Below are 21578 nucleotides of genomic sequence, written 5' to 3' on the forward strand. Positions count from 1 at the left end.
TTTAAACTTTTATTTTTTGTATTTTACGCACCGTAATGCCGATTGACAACATATCTTCTAACACATTTGCGTATGCCAACCTCTTTTTTTTAGGATGCTGGAATTCTTCCTTCCGCGCAAGGTAGCACCTCAAAAAACCTGTGGTTTCTTCGCGGGTCCATCTTCTTCGTTTCTTGTCTTGTATTCTGAAATATAAATCATATTTTATTTGATATTTTTATAAAAAACTATGAGACGCTATTTTACTCACTGCTGCTCCATTTTGTTTCTCTTAATTTTTTTTGAAGTTTGGCTGAAATTTCCCCATCAGTTTGACATTTAGCAGAAATTTCCCTTAGTACTTTTCAGTGAGTCATTCACAATAGTGCTGGTTTTTTACTTTGCAACACTATTCATCAGGTCGGCTATTGTTTAAGCGTTTTCAACTCAAACCGCTTATATTAACTCAACTTGCTTATTTTGTGTTGTTGCTTTCCACGTAATTCGATTACCTACCTATCGTTCTTTTGCAGCTCGGGTACAAAAGAAAACAACTATAGATGTAATTACCTATATGCGCAAGTATACATGCATGTATGTACATACATACATATATGCATGTACTAAGGGGAACCAGGGAATATATATATGCGTTTAAATAAATAAATTAAATTAAATTAAATTGAAGGAATGAAATCGACTTAAATTGAATTAAATTAAAACAAAATAAAATACACTACAAATTAGTAAACATTTACAAAACTAAAATAAGTTTAAAGTAGAAAGTTAACGAAAAATCAACTAAAATCATTCTAAATAACTAACTAAATCATTATAAAAGGAAAAAGGCCAATATATAACTAAAAACTTAACATAACTGGTAATAATAATAAATGAAATACTGAAAATATAACTCACCTATAACTATTTTTTTTTGTATACAAACAAAAAAATAAAATAAAACAAAAAAAAGAAAAAGGGGAGAAAATAGAAGATTAAAAGAGAATAATACTAAAAGAACCTAAAACGGGGAAAAAAATATATATTTATATAAAAAAAAGGGAACTGACTTAGACTTAGTTTACTTACCGGACTTACTTAATTTAACCTTTGGCTTATATACTTACCTATACGTACTTATATAAATTTAACTCAGCTTAAATACCCTACATATACTTACCTTAATTATAATGAATTAAAATTAAATATATCGAAGACAACTTACCTACAGTTACTTAATACTTACCATAGACGTACATAAATCACACAACCATTTACTAAATTTAGACGATAGTGATTTAGATGTTAGGAAATTTAAGATTTAGGATTAATTTAGCCGTAAGAAAATGAATTTGTCTGAATAAATTGTTATTAAAATGGGAATGCCGACTCTTTCCGTTATTTGAGAAAGCACGATAGGATTTCAGAAATGGGCTGCTGATATTAGGGTGCGCCAGCAGCCACGGATGAGGGTGGGCCAGCACCAAGCTCCACAATACCAGCGGTGGTGCCTCATATTCGGCCACGGGTTTTTTTTCCGTTTTGTTCATTTGCTTTTCATGTAAGTTTTCGTGGTTGGGTTTTTGTTTTCTTTTGCTTTTCATTTTGTTTTAAATTTTAAATTTAACGTTCTTTTTCAGCNTGGGCCAGCACCAAGCTCCACAATACCAGCGGTGGTGCCTCATATTCGGCCACGGGTTTTTTTTCCGTTTTGTTCATTTGCTTTTCATGTAAGTTTTCGTGGTTGGGTTTTTGTTTTCTTTTGCTTTTCATTTTGTTTTAAATTTTAAATTTAACGTTCTTTTTCAGCTTTTTTTTTGTTTTGTAACGGATTTTTTTTTTTAATTTTGAATTGCTGTGTGTCCGTCCGTTGGAATGTTTGACAAGGCATGACTTTTCTCTGCTATGGCGCAGGGAACAGTAGTGAGGCAAGAACCCCGCCCAGCCGACATGACTAGCCACAGTGTCCTCATTGTGTCATGCCGCCTGCACTCACTGCTGCTCCCATCGTAAGCGGACCATAACAACTTTTTTGCTGAACTCATCGAGATCAGAGCATTTCTTTGCCCAGTGAAACACTTTGCCGCATATACCTACACAGCGGATTCCACTCTCACCGCGTATTAGGCCTTTGCACTTATGGCAGTCACCCATTTTCTTGGCTGACACTTCGCTGCACTTTTGAGTGTTTTTTATTTATTTGCTGACGTCCCAAGCCTTATCGCACGGTGTTATCGACACTTGTGTTTATTATGGTTCACAATTCGTTAGACGTGTTTGTATGTATGTACTATGTGTTGTGTTTACTAGATGTAAAGCACAAACTTCGCGGAGCTAAAACTATGTTCCCATCGGCGTAATTTAGAGGTCAATCTTAATTTACGCATAAATTAAGTACAAACTAAGTAATTTCGCCTTGTAATGTCTCTCAGTAGATTAAGTTGAAAGTACGTAGTTTATCTTAAACCAAGAACCAAATCATGAACAAATCAGTGTCGGTTCTAATTTTATCGATAATAATCGAAAAAAGTATTGTCCCATAACTGATATGTCATTGTGTTTGGATGGTTTTGTTTTTAATAATCGCGCGTGGTAGTTTGTAAAATATTTCCAGAAGCTTTCTCTTTTTATCACTCATCTGAAATCTAAAAAATTACCACAAACAACTCAGAATATAAAAATATACGCAATTACTCACATTCGCGATCTCTTTTGGTTAAATAAACAATAACACAGGGTTGCTACAAAGCTGTCAAGACAAATAAAGAATCGCGTGTATGAACGCACTTAATTTAGTGAGGTATTTTAAACGAAACTAAGTATTTTATGTTGGTAATGTGTACATAGTTTAACTATAACATGACCTTTCATACCAGAGACCAGTTCAGGCATTGTGTAACAATCAAGGCCTAAATTGGTGAAAAGGTTCTTAATTGCCAATAATACCATGTTCTGACTGACAACGAAAACACCTTGAAAACGAGTTTTGGGATTGTGGGCTGAAGGCTGTTCACACCGACTGTTGGTGTTGTCGTTGACATTTCTTTCATCCTTTGTTTACAGTTTTGCTACACAAAAACAAAACCAAAATCCTTTTCCTTCAATTTCTTTTCATTAACAACCTTTTCTTCCATGCTTACTTTATTTTGGTCAGCCAATTAACAATAAATCTGAAATGACGTATTAAAGATGATAAAATATGACTTCCACTTCGATAAATAATCGAAAAAACCTAGTGCAGACACCGATTGGAATGAGTGGAACGTGAATTTTCAAGTGGTTTTCAGCGAAAACTAGTTTTCGTTTGGCAGTTTTTACATGGACGAAAACACAGGTTTTAGGTCGAAAACCAGTTTTACCAACGAAAACATGTTTTCGATGTCGGTCAGAACATGGTATAAGGTGCCTGTTTGAACATAGTCTGAGCTATTTAAGCTAAAAAATAATAAAGAAAATACAAAGATACATACACATCAGCGTATCTTCAGTTATTATAGTTCTTTGGTTATGAATTTCTCTTCTTTCTTGCACAATACTTCAAAATTATTGTAAATCCTAAAGCGTGCTATACAGTTCAATGCGAGCGTGTGCGTGAACGTTCGCAAAGGCAAATAATTCCTTTTGTATTTGCAATTAAAGGCCGGTATGCAGCTCTCAAGAAAACGGTAAAGAAAAAATTGCCATTATTTCGTGTGTGTGTCCAAGGAATTCTGACATTTTTGATACTGTTTCCTCAAGAAATAATGGAACGGGCATATATTTCTGTTGCAAACCTGGGTTGCCTTCAGCTCTTTTTTTCACAAAAAACTTTAGAAAACCGTAGTAGAAAGCGTAGTAAATTCCTTAAGAACTTCGTACTGCCTTAAGGAAATTTTACTTAAGAAAATTTCTTAGCCATTTTTTGCTTTTCTTGAGAGCTGCATACAGGCCTTAATGTAAACGCGCCGTTAGAAGTGGAAAACTATCGATAGTATTCACTATCGATATATGCTGATAGTATTGATAAACACTATCGATACTGTCGGCCGTATAACATTTATAAGAAAAAACAAATTTTTATTAAAAGACGTCGTTTTATCAAATTAAAAGTACTATATCTTGTGCAATTTTATTTGTTTTCATAAACATTTTTCTGAAAAAAAACTTAAGTTTTATTCAGCGATCGTTAATAGTTAATTCGACCTTGCTGAAAACTCTCTCTGACTCTACAGATGATGCTGGAATCCAAAGGTATTTGATACCACATACTATGTGTATGTTACGCGTTGTTTTTGAAGGCAGATAACATTAAACAAATTAATGAAACATTTATCATTAACTTTTCAGGGCGGTTTAAGAGCCTTGATTACCATTAGGGAAACTGCTTGATTTATTTCTTTTTTACGTTCTTCCATTATCATATGCATATTGTTAAAACAAGGCCATAATGTTTAAAAGGTAATGTTTAAAAGGTAAGGTATATGTAATTTTTATTATACAAAAAAGGTTGCAATTACGGATGCGCGATTTATGGGTCAGTTATTTTGTTTAATAATCATAATCCTTACGCCAAGTATAATGAGCAGCGCTGCGATTGATTTACTTTCCTTAGATTTCGGAAAATAATTCCAAACTGCAGAAATTTCCGATTTTTTTTGTGGTGTACAAAGCGTGTAAATACAGACGTAGATTTTCGATTCCCCTCTCTTCGTGTCATAAGAACTACGAAATCGTAATTTACATTAGTATGAGTTGCCAAGACCCATCGCTTTATTCATTATTTGTAATGTGCATTACAGTCGCTAGTATCGATAGTCTTAGGCCTAATTTCAGATGGAATACTTAAGTAGAGATTGTTGGTTAACTTCCGCAATTCGTTTTCAGATCATACATTTAATCTGCACTTAAATGGCTAATATCGGCTATTTAAACATAAGCTATGCAACCCTGTGTTTTGTACGAAACAACAAAGATTGATTGCTAGGATGTTTTATCAGTCCCACCAAAAACCGATCAGCTGTTCAGAACTTCAACATCAATTTCAAGGAATTAGTAGCAGTGCTGCCAAATGTTTGGCATATTTAAACAAAGTTGATCTGAAACCCAACAAAAGTTAAATAGCACTTTAACAACAATCCACAATTAAACTTAAGTGCCGTTTAAATTTCGTTTGAAATTGGCCCTTAAAACATCGGTAGTATATTTTTAAAAGAAAAACCATCGATAGTATCGTCGATATTTTTCAACAATTAATATTGTAATAGATTGAATTATTGTAGTAGGCTTTATAGTAAATAGCACCAAAGCAACTCTGTTAGATTATTTGCCTACCCCAATTCTTCCTCCTNGGTTATTTGAGAAAATCACGCGTAGCAAACGGTCGGAGTAAGAAACTGGGGTAAGTAACTTTGCCTATTTATTGTATTCATGTATGTATCATAACCAAATTTGTCTTTATATGTAGAAATAAACTTGCTTTTTCGATTGGCATGTTCCTCCCAAACTCCAGAGTTTTATTGCTGCGCGACATCTTTATTTCCCAATTGGGTGGTACAACCGCCAATTGCGTATCTGTGTGTGAGTAAAATCGAAATTTGCGGAGCGACTGAAATGGAGCGGTCACCGGTGCGCCGAAGCCAGCGCCTTCAGCCTGAAGACCCAGCAACTAACAAAGCGAAGACTGCTACCACGAGTACTAGAGCTGATGTATCATCCTCAAAATCAAATGCCGTCAAATCAAAAACACCGAGTGCTCCGCCAACTGTAATGTCTAATGCACCGTTAAATGCACAGCTACATAGCGCTCCACTAGTTGTTCTAAGTGATCCGTTAAGTGTACCGCCACATAGTGTGTCATTAAATGTGTCTTGTAGTGCTCTGCCAAATGTACACATGAATCCGTATGTTCTGCCAGTGAGTACCCCACTTACTTCGGCATCAAGTGTTCTGCCAGATATACCACCACCAAGTGCTCCATCCAGTACGCTGCCGTCTACTGCTATATCGAATATGCCGCCACTTAGTGCCCCAACCAGTGAGCCACCATCTAGCGCTCCAGTAACCAACGTTTTTCCCGCCGCCCAGCCAATAATGAGTACATCAGCTATGAGCGCCAACTTTGTCACACCATGTCCTAGCCAGGCTCACCAGGTAAGCGAAATTGCCACTTTTTATAATAATGCCCATGTCAGTGTTGGTTCGGGTACTACCACCCCGGTCATGGTCGATCTATCCAAGATCGCCACCTCTGCCGACGCCAGCATCGCCCCCTCTGCTAACGCACACGTCGCCTCTGCCACCTGCAACGCTGGCAGCGCCGCTTCTGCCAGCACCGAAAGCATGTATGCCACCCTGTGTAACGTCGCTACGCCAACCGCTTATTTAAATGCGCCTGCCATTTCTACAGGCGTATGTACATCTACATATGACGTAGCGCAAAGGAACATTTTTTTAGCTATGCAGCAACAAATTTCTAGATTGGAAATACAGCTCAAGCAAGCACAATTAAAAATCGCCGAAACCGATCGTGAACGTTCTGTAACGGGGCCGTCGCATTTAACTCCGTTAGCCACACCACCCCCTCGTCCAAACGCAATTATACCGCAACATTGTGCCCTGGCGTCATCAGCGCAGGCAACCGTTACATCGCACAACTTAGTCGTATCATCTTCTGGTAATTTCGTATTAGGTAGCGGTACCATCGACTCATTTAGGAATCCAGTCGGGTTACCTTTATTACCCAACGGGCAGCCAGCCACACACAATCCAGCAGTACTACTCAACCGACAGCGAGTCCCAGCCCACTCAATCGCACCATTCAATGGGCAGTCAGCTACCCTTGTAACAACCGCCGCGAACAATAGCCTCGCTATTCCTAATGGTACCCTACCTCAAGTTCTCACCGAGCCACAAAATACTTCACAATCTATGCCACTTATCGTTTCATCTAGCTCCACGCCGAGCCATGGTCAGCCCACCTAGTCGCCGGCCATGCCACAAAGCGATGGCCCTGCCGCTGCCTACGCGCCTCCCGCCACCCAAGCCCATAGTTCACAAGCGAATTTGTCGAGCCATACCCCACCAGCCAACTCTATGCCGCCGAGAAAATTAATAGATTTGCCACTGTTTTCAGGTCACGCAGAGGACTGGCCAATATTTTATGCAGCATTCATAGAGTCAACGTTAGCCTATAATTACACCAATTTTGAAAACAACCAGCGCTTTAATAAATGTCTTAAAGGGGAAGCGCGAGATGTAATCAAGTCTCTTTTAATACACCCTAACAACGTGAATTCCATTATAGAGCAACTGCGTTTTAGATTCGGTCGCGAATTTCGTTCAGATGGTTCAGGACACCGAAGCGCGAGAATCGAAGCGTCGCGCAGTACTGCATACAGCTGGAGAGCAACGCAGCGCCAAATGCATCATTTGTCAAAGTGACCATAAAATTAACGATTGTCGCCGCTTGCTTGAAGCCACCGTACCGGACCGGTGGAAAATGGTCAAACGATTACGCCTATGTTTTAGTTGTCTCTGGCCTGGCCACTCCACGCGTGACTGTCGCCGCCGCAAAGCTTGCCCAGTGAAGGGATGCTCGAAGTTTCACAATCGTTTGCTGCACGAATGTGATGATGCTCGGTCGATCAAACCTTCTAATGCGAATGAGTCACCGAATACTAATAATCCGGTTCTTAACTGCTCCGCACGTGCTGATGTAAATCTACTATTTCGAGTGATTCCCGTGACGCTCTATGGACCAAATAAGCGGGTCAATACCTATGCGCTTCTAGAAGAAGGGTCATCAATTACGATGATGGACGTCTCTTTGGTACAGGAACTTGGACTCAACGCTCAAAAACGTCAAGTAGAAATTCAGTGGTTTGGAGGTAAAGCCGTGAATGAACCCGTGGTTGTTGTTAACTTATTTGTTAGTGGTCTAGGAATGAAGAAGCGTCATATGCTTCGCAACGTCCACGGTGTCACCAATCTAAACTTACCCATGCAAATTCTCAGCCAAAGAGATATCCGCAACGCCGTCAGGTATCGGGGTAAAATGCCTGTACAACCGTATGAAAATGTTACGCCTAAAATTTTAATTGGACTGGACCACTGCCATCTTGGATTGCCTATCAGACCGACATCAACTAACCACGGCGGACCATATGCTGCATTTACAGATCTAGGTTGTGTCATATTTGGACCATCGATTACTCCGCCGCTAAGGAAGCCATCTTGTCTTCATGTCAAAGCGTCTGAGTTTCAGATGCATAACATGATAAAAGAATACTTTCGTACCGAGTCATTTGGAGTCAGAGCTGCGCCACCCATTGAAAGCGCAGATGGCATACGAGCTAAAGGGATGCTAAAGGAAACAACAGTGAAGCTACATGGCCGATTTCAAACTGAATTGCTTTGGAAGTGCGAAAATGTTGAATTACCAGAAAGCTACAGCATGGCATTGAGCCGTCTTGCGGGCATCGAACGACGAATGGCTAAGGACAGAGAGTTTGGCAAAGCCTACCAGAAAATTATCGAAATGTATGTAAAAAAAAATTATGCTCGAAAGCTGCAACCGAGTGAAGCTGCTAAAATAACTCCAAAAACTTGGTATCTCCCTCATTTTGCGGTAGTAAACCCACAAAAACCGGATAAACTAAGATTGGTGTTCGATGCAGCAGCGACGTCGCATGGAGTTTCGTTAAATTCTCAATTACTTAAAGGCCCTCAGCAGTATCGCCCGCTGGTATCAGTCTTATTCCACTTGAGAGAAGGTGCTGTAGCCGTATGCGCCGACATACAGGAAATGTTTCACCAAATCGTAATCCGCCCTGAAGATCGATACGCTCAGAGATTCCTGTGGCGCAATGGGGACGGTCAGAAAACGCCCGATGTTTACGAGATGACAGCCATGACGTTCGGTGCGGCATGCTCTCCTTGTTCTGCTAACTACGTGAAAGTGAGGAATGCCTTAGAGCACAGCAACCATGATCCACGCGCAGTTCAAGCCATAACTGAACACCACTACGTTGATGATTACGTAGACAGTTTCTCTTCTGCTTCCGAAGCCATACATATCTCGCAACAGGTTGGAGACATTCATAAAGGGGCAAGTTTTCAGTTGAGAAAGTTTAGGTCTAATGTCCCCGAAGTCGTCGCTGCATTGGATGGTGAAACTACGGCACTACCCATCAAGTCCAAGGAAACCATGGCATCGGAGAAAGTTCTGGGTATGTCGTGGCTGCCAAAAAATGATGAATTTACGTACCGCCCGGAATTTCATGGAAATGGCGCAACCGTTATGAATGGTGATGTTGTACCAACAAAAAGATTGCTGTTGAGTATAATAATGTCCATCTTCGACCCATCAGGATTCCTGTGCCACTTCACCATAACGGCTAAACTCATCATGCGCGAGATTTGGAAGCGATATCTGGGTTGGGACGAACCAGTTACTGCTGATATTTATGCCATTTGGAGTAATTTTCGAAAACAGATGCCGAATGTTTCTGAATGCCAAGTTCCACGTCACTACTTTCACAAGGAAAAGCCAGAACTCTTACAATTACATATATTTGTCGACGCTAGCGAAGATGCGTTTGGGGCAGTAGCATATTGGAGGTGGGAGACTTCGCTCGGTGATGTGAGTGCATCAATCGTGTTTGCCAAAACGAGAAGTGCACCGCTTAAGCCGCTTTCAATTCCCAGACTCGAATTGCAGGCCGCATTGCTAGGAGCACGCATGATGTCAACCATTGTTGGAGAGCATACAGTGCGCGTCAACCAATGCATTTTTTGGAGTGACTCGAGGACAGTCCTTAAGTGGATAGCCAGCGAGCATTGCCGCTACAAACCATTTGTTGCCCATCGGATAGCTGAAATACTTAGTGTATCAAAGTCGTCTGACTGGAGATGGGTCCCAACAAAGGAAAATGTTGCTGACGAGGCCACTCGGGTTAACAAAGACGTAAACTTAAGTCCGTCCTCTCGATGGTTTACAGGTCCGGCGTTTCTACATCAACATGTAAGTTTGTGGCCAACAGATACTTCAAATTACATTTCTATTGAGGACAATGAGGAATTGCGTCCGAAATTTGCACTTTTAATCGACACGAAATTTATAATCGATTTTGAAAGGTTTTCAGCGTACACTAAACTTAAGAGAACTGTCGCCTGGGTCCTCCGTTTTATCAATAACTGCAAATCAACCACGCAAGAACCCAACGATGCATTTCAATACGGTTTGACAGCTTCAGAACTCGATTCGGCAGAACGTTTACTATGCCGTCAAATTCAAAGGGAAGTTTTCGCTGACGAAATAAATCGGCTGAAGGAGGGCCGCACGGTCCTGGGCAATAGCCCCCTTTACACTCTTATGCCATGCATAGATGCCCATGGAGTTATCCGTGTCAGTGGCCGCTTAGGTGAAGCCAGCTGGCTTGCATATGATGCAAAACACCCTATAATTCTGCCGCCCAAACACACCGTAACGAAGCTTATTGTTGCCCATGAGCATAACCGCATGATGCACCTGAATACTGAGGCAACGATTTGTATGATACGACAAAGGTTTTGGATCCCAAATTTGAGAAAGGTTATGCGCGGGGTCATAGCTAAGTGCAACGTATGCAAAATAAAGGGAGCAAAACCGCATACCCCGCAGATGGGACAGCTACCAAAGGATCGCGTTACACCATATGTGCGGCCGTTTACATACACCGGCTTGGACTATATCGGGCCTGTGAGCGTCACAATTGGAAGACGGACGGAGAAGAGATGGGTAGCCATGTTTACATGCCTAACAATAAGAGCTATCCATCTTGAAATTGCCCATGACCTTTCCACGGATGCATGTATCCTTGCGTTGCGTAATTTTATGAATAGGAGAGGCGTTCCGAAACGAATACGGTCGGATAATGGAAAGAATTTTGTTGGCGTGGACGGCGAGTTGAAGCGATTTGGAGATGTGTTTGATCGTCACGTATTGCAGGGCGAGTTTTCAACGAAGAGTGTTGAATGGGTATTCAACTGCCCGGAGGATCCATCCGCAGGTGGGGCTTGGGAGCGCATGGTGCAATGCGTGAAAAAGGTACGGCGACACACGATGAAGGAGGTTAGCCCAAAGGAGCACACGTTCCAAAGTTTGTTGATTGAGGCTGAGAATGTTGTAAACTCTCGCCCGCTTACACATTTGCCCGTTACTCCAGAACAAGAGGAGCCCTTGACGCCCAATCACTTTTTGCTGGGAGGAGCCAATACAGCGCAGACACCGAGTTGTATGGAGCCGCCAGAGCAGTATTGCTCCCTTCGTAAGCAATGGCACCTATCGAGGCAGATGCGAGATCGATTCTGGAAGAGGTGGGTAGAGGAATATCTGCCAACACTGACTCGGCGGTTAAAGTGGTGTTCACCTACAGAGCCATTAAAGGAAGGAGACTTGGTCTTCATTTGTGACCCCAACGAGCCTAGAAAGCAGTGGCGTCGCGGTAGAGTCTTAAGAATCTACCCAGGCCAAGATGGGCAAGTTCGTAGAGCAGATGTGCTAACCTCCACCGGGTCGCTCCAGCGCCCTGCTTCAAAACTTGCAAAGCTTGACATAGTTGATGGTGAATCTGGCTCGATCCACGTGGGTGGGGATGTAATAGATTGAATTATTGTAGTAGGCTTTATAGTAAATAGCACCAAAGCAACTCTGTTAGATTCTTTGCCTACCCCAATTCTTCCTCCTTTGTTTCGCTATTCGCACGTTCCGTTATTTCAAAGCGTAGATATATAAGGCACTTTCCGCCATTTAGGTTATTTGAGAAAATCACGCGTAGCAAACGGTCGGAGTAAGAAACTGGGGTAAGTAACTTTGCCTATTTATTGTATTCATGTATGTATCATAACCAAATTTGTCTTTATATGTAGAAATAAACTTGCTTTTTCGATTGGCATGTTCCTCCCAAACTCCAGAGTTTTATTGCTGCGCGACAAATATTTTTGAATATCTAGCGATAGAACTTTTTAGAAAAGTATCGATACTAGTACTCATATAGAATACTCTAAAAAAGTATCGATGCCAGTACTCATATTTGCAAAAAATTATCGATAATACTCGTACTTCCAAGTAAAAGCAAAGGCGCATATTCATAGTCATATTTAGTACTCAACTAAGACGAAACTATTCTAACCGCCCTATTCCCACAACACTGACAACATTCATCATATTACTATTGTCACAATTACTACGCCTAAAACACAATATAAACATTGTTTCGCCGTTGTCACTTACTCAGTAGGGTATAACCAGGCATGAGCAGAGGCTTAGCAGGTGCTAAAAGGGCGTAAGTATCGCGTATGCGTATAGAAACGAGAGCGTAACGATGAGAACGCGACAGCATGCAAAATGAATTAGACACACTAATACATTCTCACTTTTAGCTAACGCTTGGTTGTGGTAGTGCCCATTTCTGGTCATAACAATAAAACTGACAATTGTCATACGACAGCTTAAAATAAATGTGCGGCATAGTATTAGGCGCAGTAGTAAAGGCAATAGTCAGCCGCTGAGTTTTGTCAGTGGTGTGGGAATAGGGCGGTAAGTCACAACCAGAGAACGTATATTTATATAGAAGGACCAAGAACGAATCAGCGTGAAAACTGTCAAATTCATACCAACAAAACTGGCGAAGCGCATTTTAAGAGCGGCCAGCCAGAGGCAAAATAAGTTTAACAGAAATTGTCTCATCTGTAATTTATGTGGACCGTCTAGCCCTTGTAATTCAGGCGGAACGTATAGACAAACTTGGCGAAATCGCCGGGATACACCTGCGCTGCTATAATTGTTTGTCCGTACAAATAATTGGCTGTTGTAGCTTACCAATATTGGCTGCAGTCACCTTGGGAGCGGTGTGGCTTTCACCACATTTGTAAAACACTTCGAATCCGAGTTCTATTAAAATTTATCCGTGTAACTCGCTTGGCGGTCCAACCAGAAAAGAAAGACCGACATTTTATTTTATTTTAATTTCATTCCCCTCATTTGACATTTTAGACTTTTGACATTTTACAATTGTAGTTTGAAGTAGATTAGCCGGGTACGGTTTAGTAAGTGGCCCACCTATTTCGGGGTATTGCGTCCAAAGGGGTGACCCGATCCAAAAAAAAATTGCACACACTTGTAGCCAAGGGTCTACCCATTACTTTAACAGCCACTATTGTAATTTTTGGTCACTAATTTATTTACAAATTGGGTTTGAAATATGCCCTTTTTTGTAAAATTCGGAAAATAGCTCACATTTATCACTCCTATTTTCCTTAAAGCAGCCACTTCACTAATGCATTTTTATATTCCCCTTCACTTTAAACTTTATTCGACTTGTTACAACTTTCTTTATTACTTTAATTTTAATCTATCAATCACAATTTATTAAATAAAAACATCTTCAAAACCACGCGTTAAGGCGCATCAATTACAGGTGATAGCGAAGGAAGCTATGCTTCTTCTTATGAGCACGCTTGTGTCAAATTATCGTCTGTTTTGCTTTATTTACATCTCCGCGTATACATACACATATACGTCTATATATACCCTGCAAACAAATGCTCCCGAAATCTTTAAAAGTGTCGGAAATTTGTTACGATTCTTTTAGAAATCTTTAAAGAAAAACATATGAAGCGATTGACAAGAACTAGTAAAGAAATTTCTGTACGATTTCTTAAAGTAAATTATAAAAAAAATTGTGAAACCTTTCAGAATTCTATGAAATCCTGGTATGCAGGGTATACATATACATACGAATATGAATAGATAAAGAAGATGTTGATGACACAAGGAGTTCATACCAACGGTAAATGTTGTTTTTGTACGATTGCTACAACCTGTAGTTGTTGAATCATGACCACGCGTTTGCCTTTGGTTGCATATGCACATTAAATGGTGGCGTTTAGCTGTCAAACTGCTAAATATACAAGAAGGATGAGAGACAAAAGAAAATATGATATAACCCAGTCAGCATTAAAAATATAAACCTTTCCATGGAAAATATGTATTTACTGTCCCTGTGGCTCCTTTCGCTGAGGGTTATAATCCCTAAGTGCGGCCGAAGGCCGCCTACGCAGAAAGGTGTTCTCTGCAAAAGGTGTTCAACCCCCTTTCTTTGGCAGCACAGAAGAGAATTCTACGTAGTGAGGGTTATAATCCCTAAGTGCGCCCGAATATTTCTATCTGTCGCTTTTTTGTTAGTTAATTCTTTTCCCCATCATTTTTTTTTTCAAATCGCCTGATAACCAACTTGGGATAATTTCTTTTATTTAAAAATCCCACGTTTTTCGTTAGTTGGGTTATATTCCACTTGAAACTGCTCAGTTTGCCTCGGAAAATTACGTTTTTACCCCATTTTCAAACGGTTCCCCAGGGGTCTGTGGGAGGTCCCCAAGGGGGGGGTGGGGCTTTTCGTAAAGTGGCGACTGTCCCCTTTCGAATGAGGGGGGTTTGGGGGGCCACGCCCCCTCCCCTTCCGCCCCCCACCCCAAAAACGGTGGGCCAATAACTAAACATTTCCCGATTAGCCTAAGGCTGGTGTTGCAGTGCGCAACGTGTGTGCCGCTACACCACCCTCCTACGGAAAGAAGAATAAGGCAGGGTGATCAATCTTGCCGTATTCTTCCTGCCCTTAATAAAATTTATTTGTTTTGGACGAACGAAAAAATTATCGGATGTGAAGATATACATGTATGTATGTGAATTTTTGTATGCAGCTGCCTCTTTCCCGTTTTTCGTTCGTTCAAAAGAAGAAAATTTTGTTTCTACAATTTGAAATACATATGCTTATCATTCCCAATTTTACTTCATCAATTTATAATGGGTAATACTTAAATATTTAGATCTAGAAATTAAATTTATTTACATAACATTAGACTTTAAGATAGGCATAAGTTTTTATTTGGACAATCATATATTTAAAATTATGTGTAACTGTATATACATATATGTATTTCATTCATTACTTGCTATTATATTATGATTTATCTCTACATATATGTGTATGCGTACATATATATCACAGGCCAACAAAAATGGTAAAAATTTTGTTTCCAAAAATGTTAAAGCTGTGTAATTCATTCATTTGATTAGGCTAGATTCGTAAAAATATAAATTATGATTGATTTTTTTTCTTTTTTTGTTACAAATTTCTGGTCTACCTGTTGAACATGTACATATGTATTTGCATTTTACAGAATAATAAAGAAAAAAATATTTTTAGTTAATTGGGCGAATTCTGATTTTGTGAACGGTTTTAAGCTTGTTTTTGGCTTTATCAAAAATAGTAATGTTTACACCATCGATTTTTGTTACGACATAAGGCCCTTGGTAAATGCTATTGTGTTTGTCTCGCGGTTCTTTTTGAATAAGGACCCTGTCTTTAACGTTTATTTCTAACGGATATGCATATTTGTCATATTACTGTTTGTTTCGGAACTTATGTTTGTTAATTAGTTTTTTCGCTAAAACGTGTGCCTTTTGCATCCGGTATTTTACTTCCTTCGCATAGTTTTCCACGNTTACCTCCTTCGCATAGTTTTCCACATTATAAACCGGATCAATGGTTTGTTTTTGCAATTCGTGTGGCAAAATTGCCTTTTTACCAAATGTTAATTCAAACGGTGTGAGTTTATTATCAAAAACTGTGCTAGGAGTGGTGTTGTGTAAAAAGGTGAAATATTTTAAGTATACATCCCAATCGGAATCTGTTTCAATCAAGTATGCACGCAAATATTCGTTAAATACTCTATGATTCCTTTCGATAGTGCCAACGGTTTCGTGGTGGTGTGCTGTTGAAAAATTGTGGTTAACTTTTAAAAGTGTCGTTAGCTCCCCAAAAAGTTCATTTTTGAACTCTGTGCCTAGATCAGTTTTTATTGAATTCATCGCGCCATATATTAGGATGAAACTCTCAAATATTGCAGTAGCGACTGTTTTTGCACTTTTATCCGGTATAGCTATTGTTACCAGATATTTTGTCATATCGCAAATTATGGTAAGTGCGAACTTGTTCCCACAACTCGATTCGGGTAAAGGTCCTATTGTGTCAATTACTACTATATCGAATGGTCTGCACGGCGTTGGCGTTAGAACTAATTTTTCTTTGTTTCTTGGCTTGACTTTATTCAAAAGGCATTTTTCGCAACTTTTGATAAATTTTGCAATATCTCGTGTCATGTTCTTCCAGTAATATTTTGTTCGGATTTTCGCATACGTTTTTTTGTTTCCGCAATGTCCTCCTGAAATTGGATCATTGTGATAAATAGTCATTAGTTGTTGTTTTTTGTCGTTATCTGTTATCGTTTCTATTGGGTCCGTTAGTACGATTTGTAGCGACTTCAAAATTTTGTTTCCACGTTCTTTTAACATTGAAATTGAAAAATGCTTGAAAAATGTATCATTCTTTGGCCATTCGATCTCGGTAATATTGTGATTGTCGGCTTCTTTTTGTAGCCTCAAAAGCAAATTGTCTAGGAATTTTGTTTCGTTGACAACCACAATACTAACTAAGTCGATTTTTCGGAATTTTCTATGAGCGCAAATAGTTATGTTAGAGATCTTGTTGTTTGTATCGTAGGTTATTTTTGTTCTTATACGTGGGATTTTTGTAGAGAAGTTAAATGAGAATTTGTCGTAAACGTTAACTGTCTTAGTCTCGCTGTCTGAATCATCGTTCCTGTTGTGTGATTGTAAGCTGTAATCCTGCCTCGTCATTGCTCGTGTTTTAACTGCTAGAATACTTGTCGTTGCCTCCCTGATTTCGTCTATAGAGATCCGCGAAAGTGCGTCTGCACCGACATTCGATTTTCCTTTAATGTATTCAATCGTAAAATTATATTCTGCTAGTTCAAAGCGTATTCGTGAGAGTTTTGAAGTGGGGTCCTTCATATTAAAAAGAAAAACAAGAGGTCTGTGGTCTGATTTTACAAGAAAATGTGTTCCGTATACGTAAGGTCGAAATTGCTTTATAGCGAAATAAATCGCCAGAAGTTCCAACTCGATAATTGGTTTTTTTTGTTCGGTATGAGTGAATGCTCTAGAAGCGAAGCAAATAGGCATATCTTTGTCTTCCTGGTATTGACTCAGTATTGCACCACATCCAGTTTTGGAAGCGTCTACGGTAATGATAAACTGTCTATTAAAATCTGGGTATTGCAGTAGCTTAGGTAACATTAAGGCCGCTTTTAACGATTCGAAAGCATTTTCGCACGCGCTGTCCCACACAAATTCAACTTTTTTCCTACTTAGGCGATTCAAAGGTGCTGCCAATATTGCGAAATTTGGTATAAACCTCCTGTAATAGTTTGAAAAAGCTACAAAGCGCCGAACTGCGTCTTTATCAGTAGGTTTGGTGTATTTTTTAATAGCATTTATCTTTGAATCGTCTGGTGACAGACCTTCAGCTGTACATTTATGGCCTAAAAACGTGACTTCTGGCCTCAGAAAATTGCATTTGTTTGGATTTAGTTTGAGGTTGAACTTTCTACATGTGCTGAAAACTGCGGTTAGGTTTTTTATGTGGTGCGCTTCGCTGCAGCCAATAACTATAATATCATCTACATAGAGGAATGCCATATTGGGCGGAATACCGGAGAACGCTATGGTCATCATTCGAGAAAATGAATTTGGTGCCACATTAAGGCCAAATGGTAAGACTTTCCATCGGAATGCTCCGCGATCGGTGCTAAAGGATGTAATGTCTCTTGAGTCGATATGCAAAGGGATCTGGTGAAATCCAGAGAACAAATCTAGGGTGGAAAAGTATTTCGCTCGGCCTAAGTTATCTAAAATGTCATCTACTCTCGCAAGAGGAAATTTGTCGGCAACGAGTTTCTTGTTTACGGCACGGAAATCTACGCACATTCTATACGAATTTTTACCAGTTGTATCCTTTTTTGGAACCAATACCAAGGGACTATTATAGTTCGAGTAGCTTCCCTCAATTAAATCATTTTCCAGCAATTTGTTAACTTGCCGATTGATTTCCTCTCGCTGGGAATACGGTAGTCGATAGTTCTTAACGTATACAGGAGTCGAGTCTGACAATCTAAGTTTTTGCTCGTAAAAATTGTTTAAGGTCATTTTGTCGTTGTTAAGCGCAAATATATCGGAGTATTCTAAACATAGGTCAAGTAATCTATCTCCGGAATGCCTTGGTATTCGTGTCTTCAGGATATGAGCTAGCTCTTTAACGCGAATGTCGTTTGTAGATTTTTTGATTGAATAAACATGATAATTAGAAAGTTTTTCTGTCCGAAAGTTACAGTCCTTAACATACTTTACACTATTTGTGGTGTTTATTACTTTGATGATTGGGTTTTTTGCATCAACAATACACCTAGCTGTGAAAACGCCGTTAGCGATTTCCTGCGACTCTACGAAAAGCGGCTCTGGGGATTTCCCAATATCAAAAAGTCGGAAAACCTCGCACCGAGGCGGTATAATACAACTGTTGCCCTCTGTTCCGTGAAGGATCGGAATTGAAACTTGTTCGTTGTTTAAATAGAAAGAAATACGGTTGGTTGCATAGCTGATGCTGCATTTGTTCGCTTTTAGGAAATCTTTCCCCAGTATACCGTCCGAAGGAATGTTGAAATTGTCATCTACTCTACAAGTCCTCCGAAGTTGCCACGAAAATGCCTAAAATTGTTACCACCGCGCGCCCGAAAAGCCAAAACCTGCCGCTCTTTTATTTCGTTATTTTGTTCTACTATTAACTTTGCTACTACGTCCTTGGAGTCCGAAAAAGAGGTTGAAGCTAATATGGATTTAACTAGGTCCGACTTGGCGTTTAACCTGCAAACGTTGATAGTTTGTTCGACGGCCATTTCGTGAGCTTTCACCTGCGTAATCCCTTCGATAATCAAGGAACGTTCTAGTGAGTCGGCTAACTCTTCAACACGTTTAGCAAAATCGGCATAATTATTGTTGCTAACATGCAACGCCGCAATTTTGCCTGCGACAACCTTACAGTTATCAGGCTTAATCCGACTACGTAATGCTACTTTGACGTCATTGATAGAATTTATTTGCGTAGGTAGCGCCTCGCGGGCTTTACCCTCTAACTTTGATTTAACAAGCTGTCTTTTATTGATGGTAGTGAAGTGCTTCTTTTAATAGGGGAATCTGGGTCAAATTTGTCGTCAATAAATTCTTCGTCTGAGTTTAGTTCACTAATGAGAATTGAAAAATCTGAAGGAACATCTATATGGCACTTGAGCCTATTAAAGCACCTAATCAGCAATTCCCTGCAACGTTCTAGTTCCAATTGTACTTCTTCGTGGTGATCCTTTATGAATAGGCCTTTAGTGTGCAATAAAATGTTATTGTACGATTCGACAAGCGATTGTTTATATTCCTTAAGCTTTGAGGCATTAGTCGAAAGTGGGCGACTTTGTAACACACGTTTGGTGATTGTAATAAAATTCGATTTGAGTTCTTTGAATTTATATTCTAACTCACTCATTACCGCTTACATGCGGGACCATTAATCCGGAAAGAAGTACCAATGAAAGTAGTGTTGCATATTAAACTTTGGAAAAATATATGCTAAATTTATCTGCTATCATTTTGTTCGAAGCAACCCTCGACACTTTTAAAATTTAAAAAACCGACCACGTACATATTAATAAACACCACACCGTCGAAATGCAAAAAAAATATTTTCCCGCAGAAAATCATAGTATCAAAAACGGATATATTGCAGTCTAAATGCCCATGAAGTTGTAGGCATACATGCGTGTTGCAATTGAGATTAAACGGTTTGCCTAATTGCAAAAATACATATGTATGGAATGCAGTAGGTAATACAAAAGTTGATAATTGTAATTGAGAAAGCACTTTGCTCGTACACATTACGGCAGTTTGCAATTGCTCGCAACATAATTGAAAGTACAATAGTAAAATGTGTATATGTTTGCTTGTATACGGTATAGTATTAAAAATGTAAATGTATGTTTTCCACTCTTACGTTATTGCCGCTGCTCTTTTACCGCTACTCCGTATGCCGCTGTTTCAGATGCCGTTTTTTTCGGATGTTGTAGTTTTAGATGTTGTTGATTCAGACCCGTTACATTGGTATCATTACCGCGTGCCTGTGTTCGCTCCAACTCGCCTGATTCTGCTTCTTCCCATGGTTCGTCCAATGGCTTGTCCTCGGCCGACTGATGACTTTGCCTGCTTTTTCGACTGCTGTGACTGATGATTTGGGTACTGTATGATAGATCTTTTTATCATGGCTAATCCTGCTCTCGAAAGGTTTGCATAATTGTTTCGCTGGTTTAGTACACGGCTTCGTTTATCTAGTTGCGGTTTCCCGTTCTTAATGCCCGCAGAGATTCTTGCCCTGGCCAGTGAGTTACTAATATACTGATTCCCAGCCGATACTTCAATGAAAATTGTCTGCGCTGCTATAGCTTTAAAACCTTCTTTATGCACACTATGGCCATGCTCAAACGTACAGACATCTTTATTTTCCCATGGTGAGAAAATGGCAAAAACTTTTAGATGACTAGTAGGGCTCACGATACCCAATGCAAAAACTGAAGACATTGACGCTCTTATTGCAGATGACGCGCCACGGTCGCCATGTAATTTATGTGGACCGTCTAGCCCTTGTAATTCAGGCGGAACGTATAGACATACTTGGCGAAATCGCCGGGATACACCTGCGCTGCTATAATTGTTTGTCCGTACAAATAATTGGCTGTTGTAGCTTACCAATATTGGCTGCAGTCACCTTGGGAGCGGTGTGGCTTTCACCACATTTGTAAAACACTTCGAATCCGAGTTTTATTAAAATTTATCCGTGTAGTCACCTTGGGAGCGGTGTGGCTTTCACCACATTTGTAAAACACTTCGAATCCGAGTTTTATTAAAATTTATCCGTGTAACTCGCTTGGCGGTCCAACCAGAAAAGAAAGACCGACATTTTATTTTATTTTAATTTCATTCCCCTCATTTGACATTTTAGACTTTTGACATTTTACAATTGTAGTTTGTAGTAGATTAGCCTATGGCTGGTGTTGCAGTGCGCAACGTGTGTGCCGCTACACATCAATGTAAATGGATGTTTTTCGTGTTAGACAATGAAATGCTGCCGCCTTTTGCGTTTTTGTTCTATAAATTGGTTAATTACTTAAAATAAATGCATGCATAAAAGTCGAAATAATTCTTAATTTATGTAATACTAGCAGACCCGGCGAACTTCGTCCCGCCCAAAATTTTTATATATTTTATTGAAACTTTTTGGTCCAACATTTTCACCAACAATTCACGTTTACGCTTTTCATTGGCACATTTTTCTGCTAAGATAAGGTTTGGTGGTCATTTGCCGCTTTAAATAACCTACGGAAAGTATTATATCCGTTCTTGAAATTCTCCAATTGTGCGGCATTTCATAGCACGGTTATTCGCAAAGCGAAATAAATTTTTTCCTCTTCACTCCCTGGCGGCAACAATGACCCGGTTCTATAGTGAATGTCCTAGAAGCTTTACAGTATAGTAGGTGGCAATTTCAAAATGGGTGCGAACCATTGTTCTACAGAAATGCAGTATACATATACTTATTTCAGACGAAATACCTTAAAAGTTTGAA

General features: G+C 39.6%; 1 protein-coding gene and 2 long non-coding RNA genes across 3 annotated transcripts in view; 2 read left to right on the forward strand and 1 right to left on the reverse strand.

The window, feature by feature from the left end:
- Window positions 1-539, forward strand: part of LOC108372711 (uncharacterized) — a 2697-nt gene extending 2158 nt beyond the window's left edge. Inside the window, exon 4 of the mRNA XM_017628464.1 lies at window positions 513-539. Coding sequence (XP_017483953.1) covers window positions 513-539 — 27 coding nt within the window. The remainder of the gene's footprint in view (window positions 1-512) is intronic.
- Window positions 540-2149: 1610 nt separating this feature from the next.
- Window positions 2150-13226, forward strand: LOC108372713 (uncharacterized). The gene is made up of 3 exons (XR_001848881.1): window positions 2150-2164; window positions 12674-12678; window positions 13031-13226. It is a non-coding gene; the product is annotated as an uncharacterized LOC108372713 (long non-coding RNA).
- Window positions 13227-20162: 6936 nt separating this feature from the next.
- LOC108372714 (uncharacterized) lies at window positions 20163-21030 on the reverse strand. The gene is made up of 2 exons (XR_001848882.1): window positions 20800-21030; window positions 20163-20720 (listed from the first exon to the last, which is right to left on the reverse strand). It is a non-coding gene; the product is annotated as an uncharacterized LOC108372714 (long non-coding RNA).
- Window positions 21031-21578: the final 548 nt, after the last annotated feature.

Source organism: Rhagoletis zephyria, unplaced genomic scaffold, assembly GCF_001687245.7.
Source record: "Rhagoletis zephyria isolate East Lansing unplaced genomic scaffold, Rhagoletis_zephyria_1.1 Rzeph_scaffold_05991, whole genome shotgun sequence".
NCBI lineage: Eukaryota > Metazoa > Arthropoda > Insecta > Diptera > Tephritidae > Rhagoletis > Rhagoletis zephyria.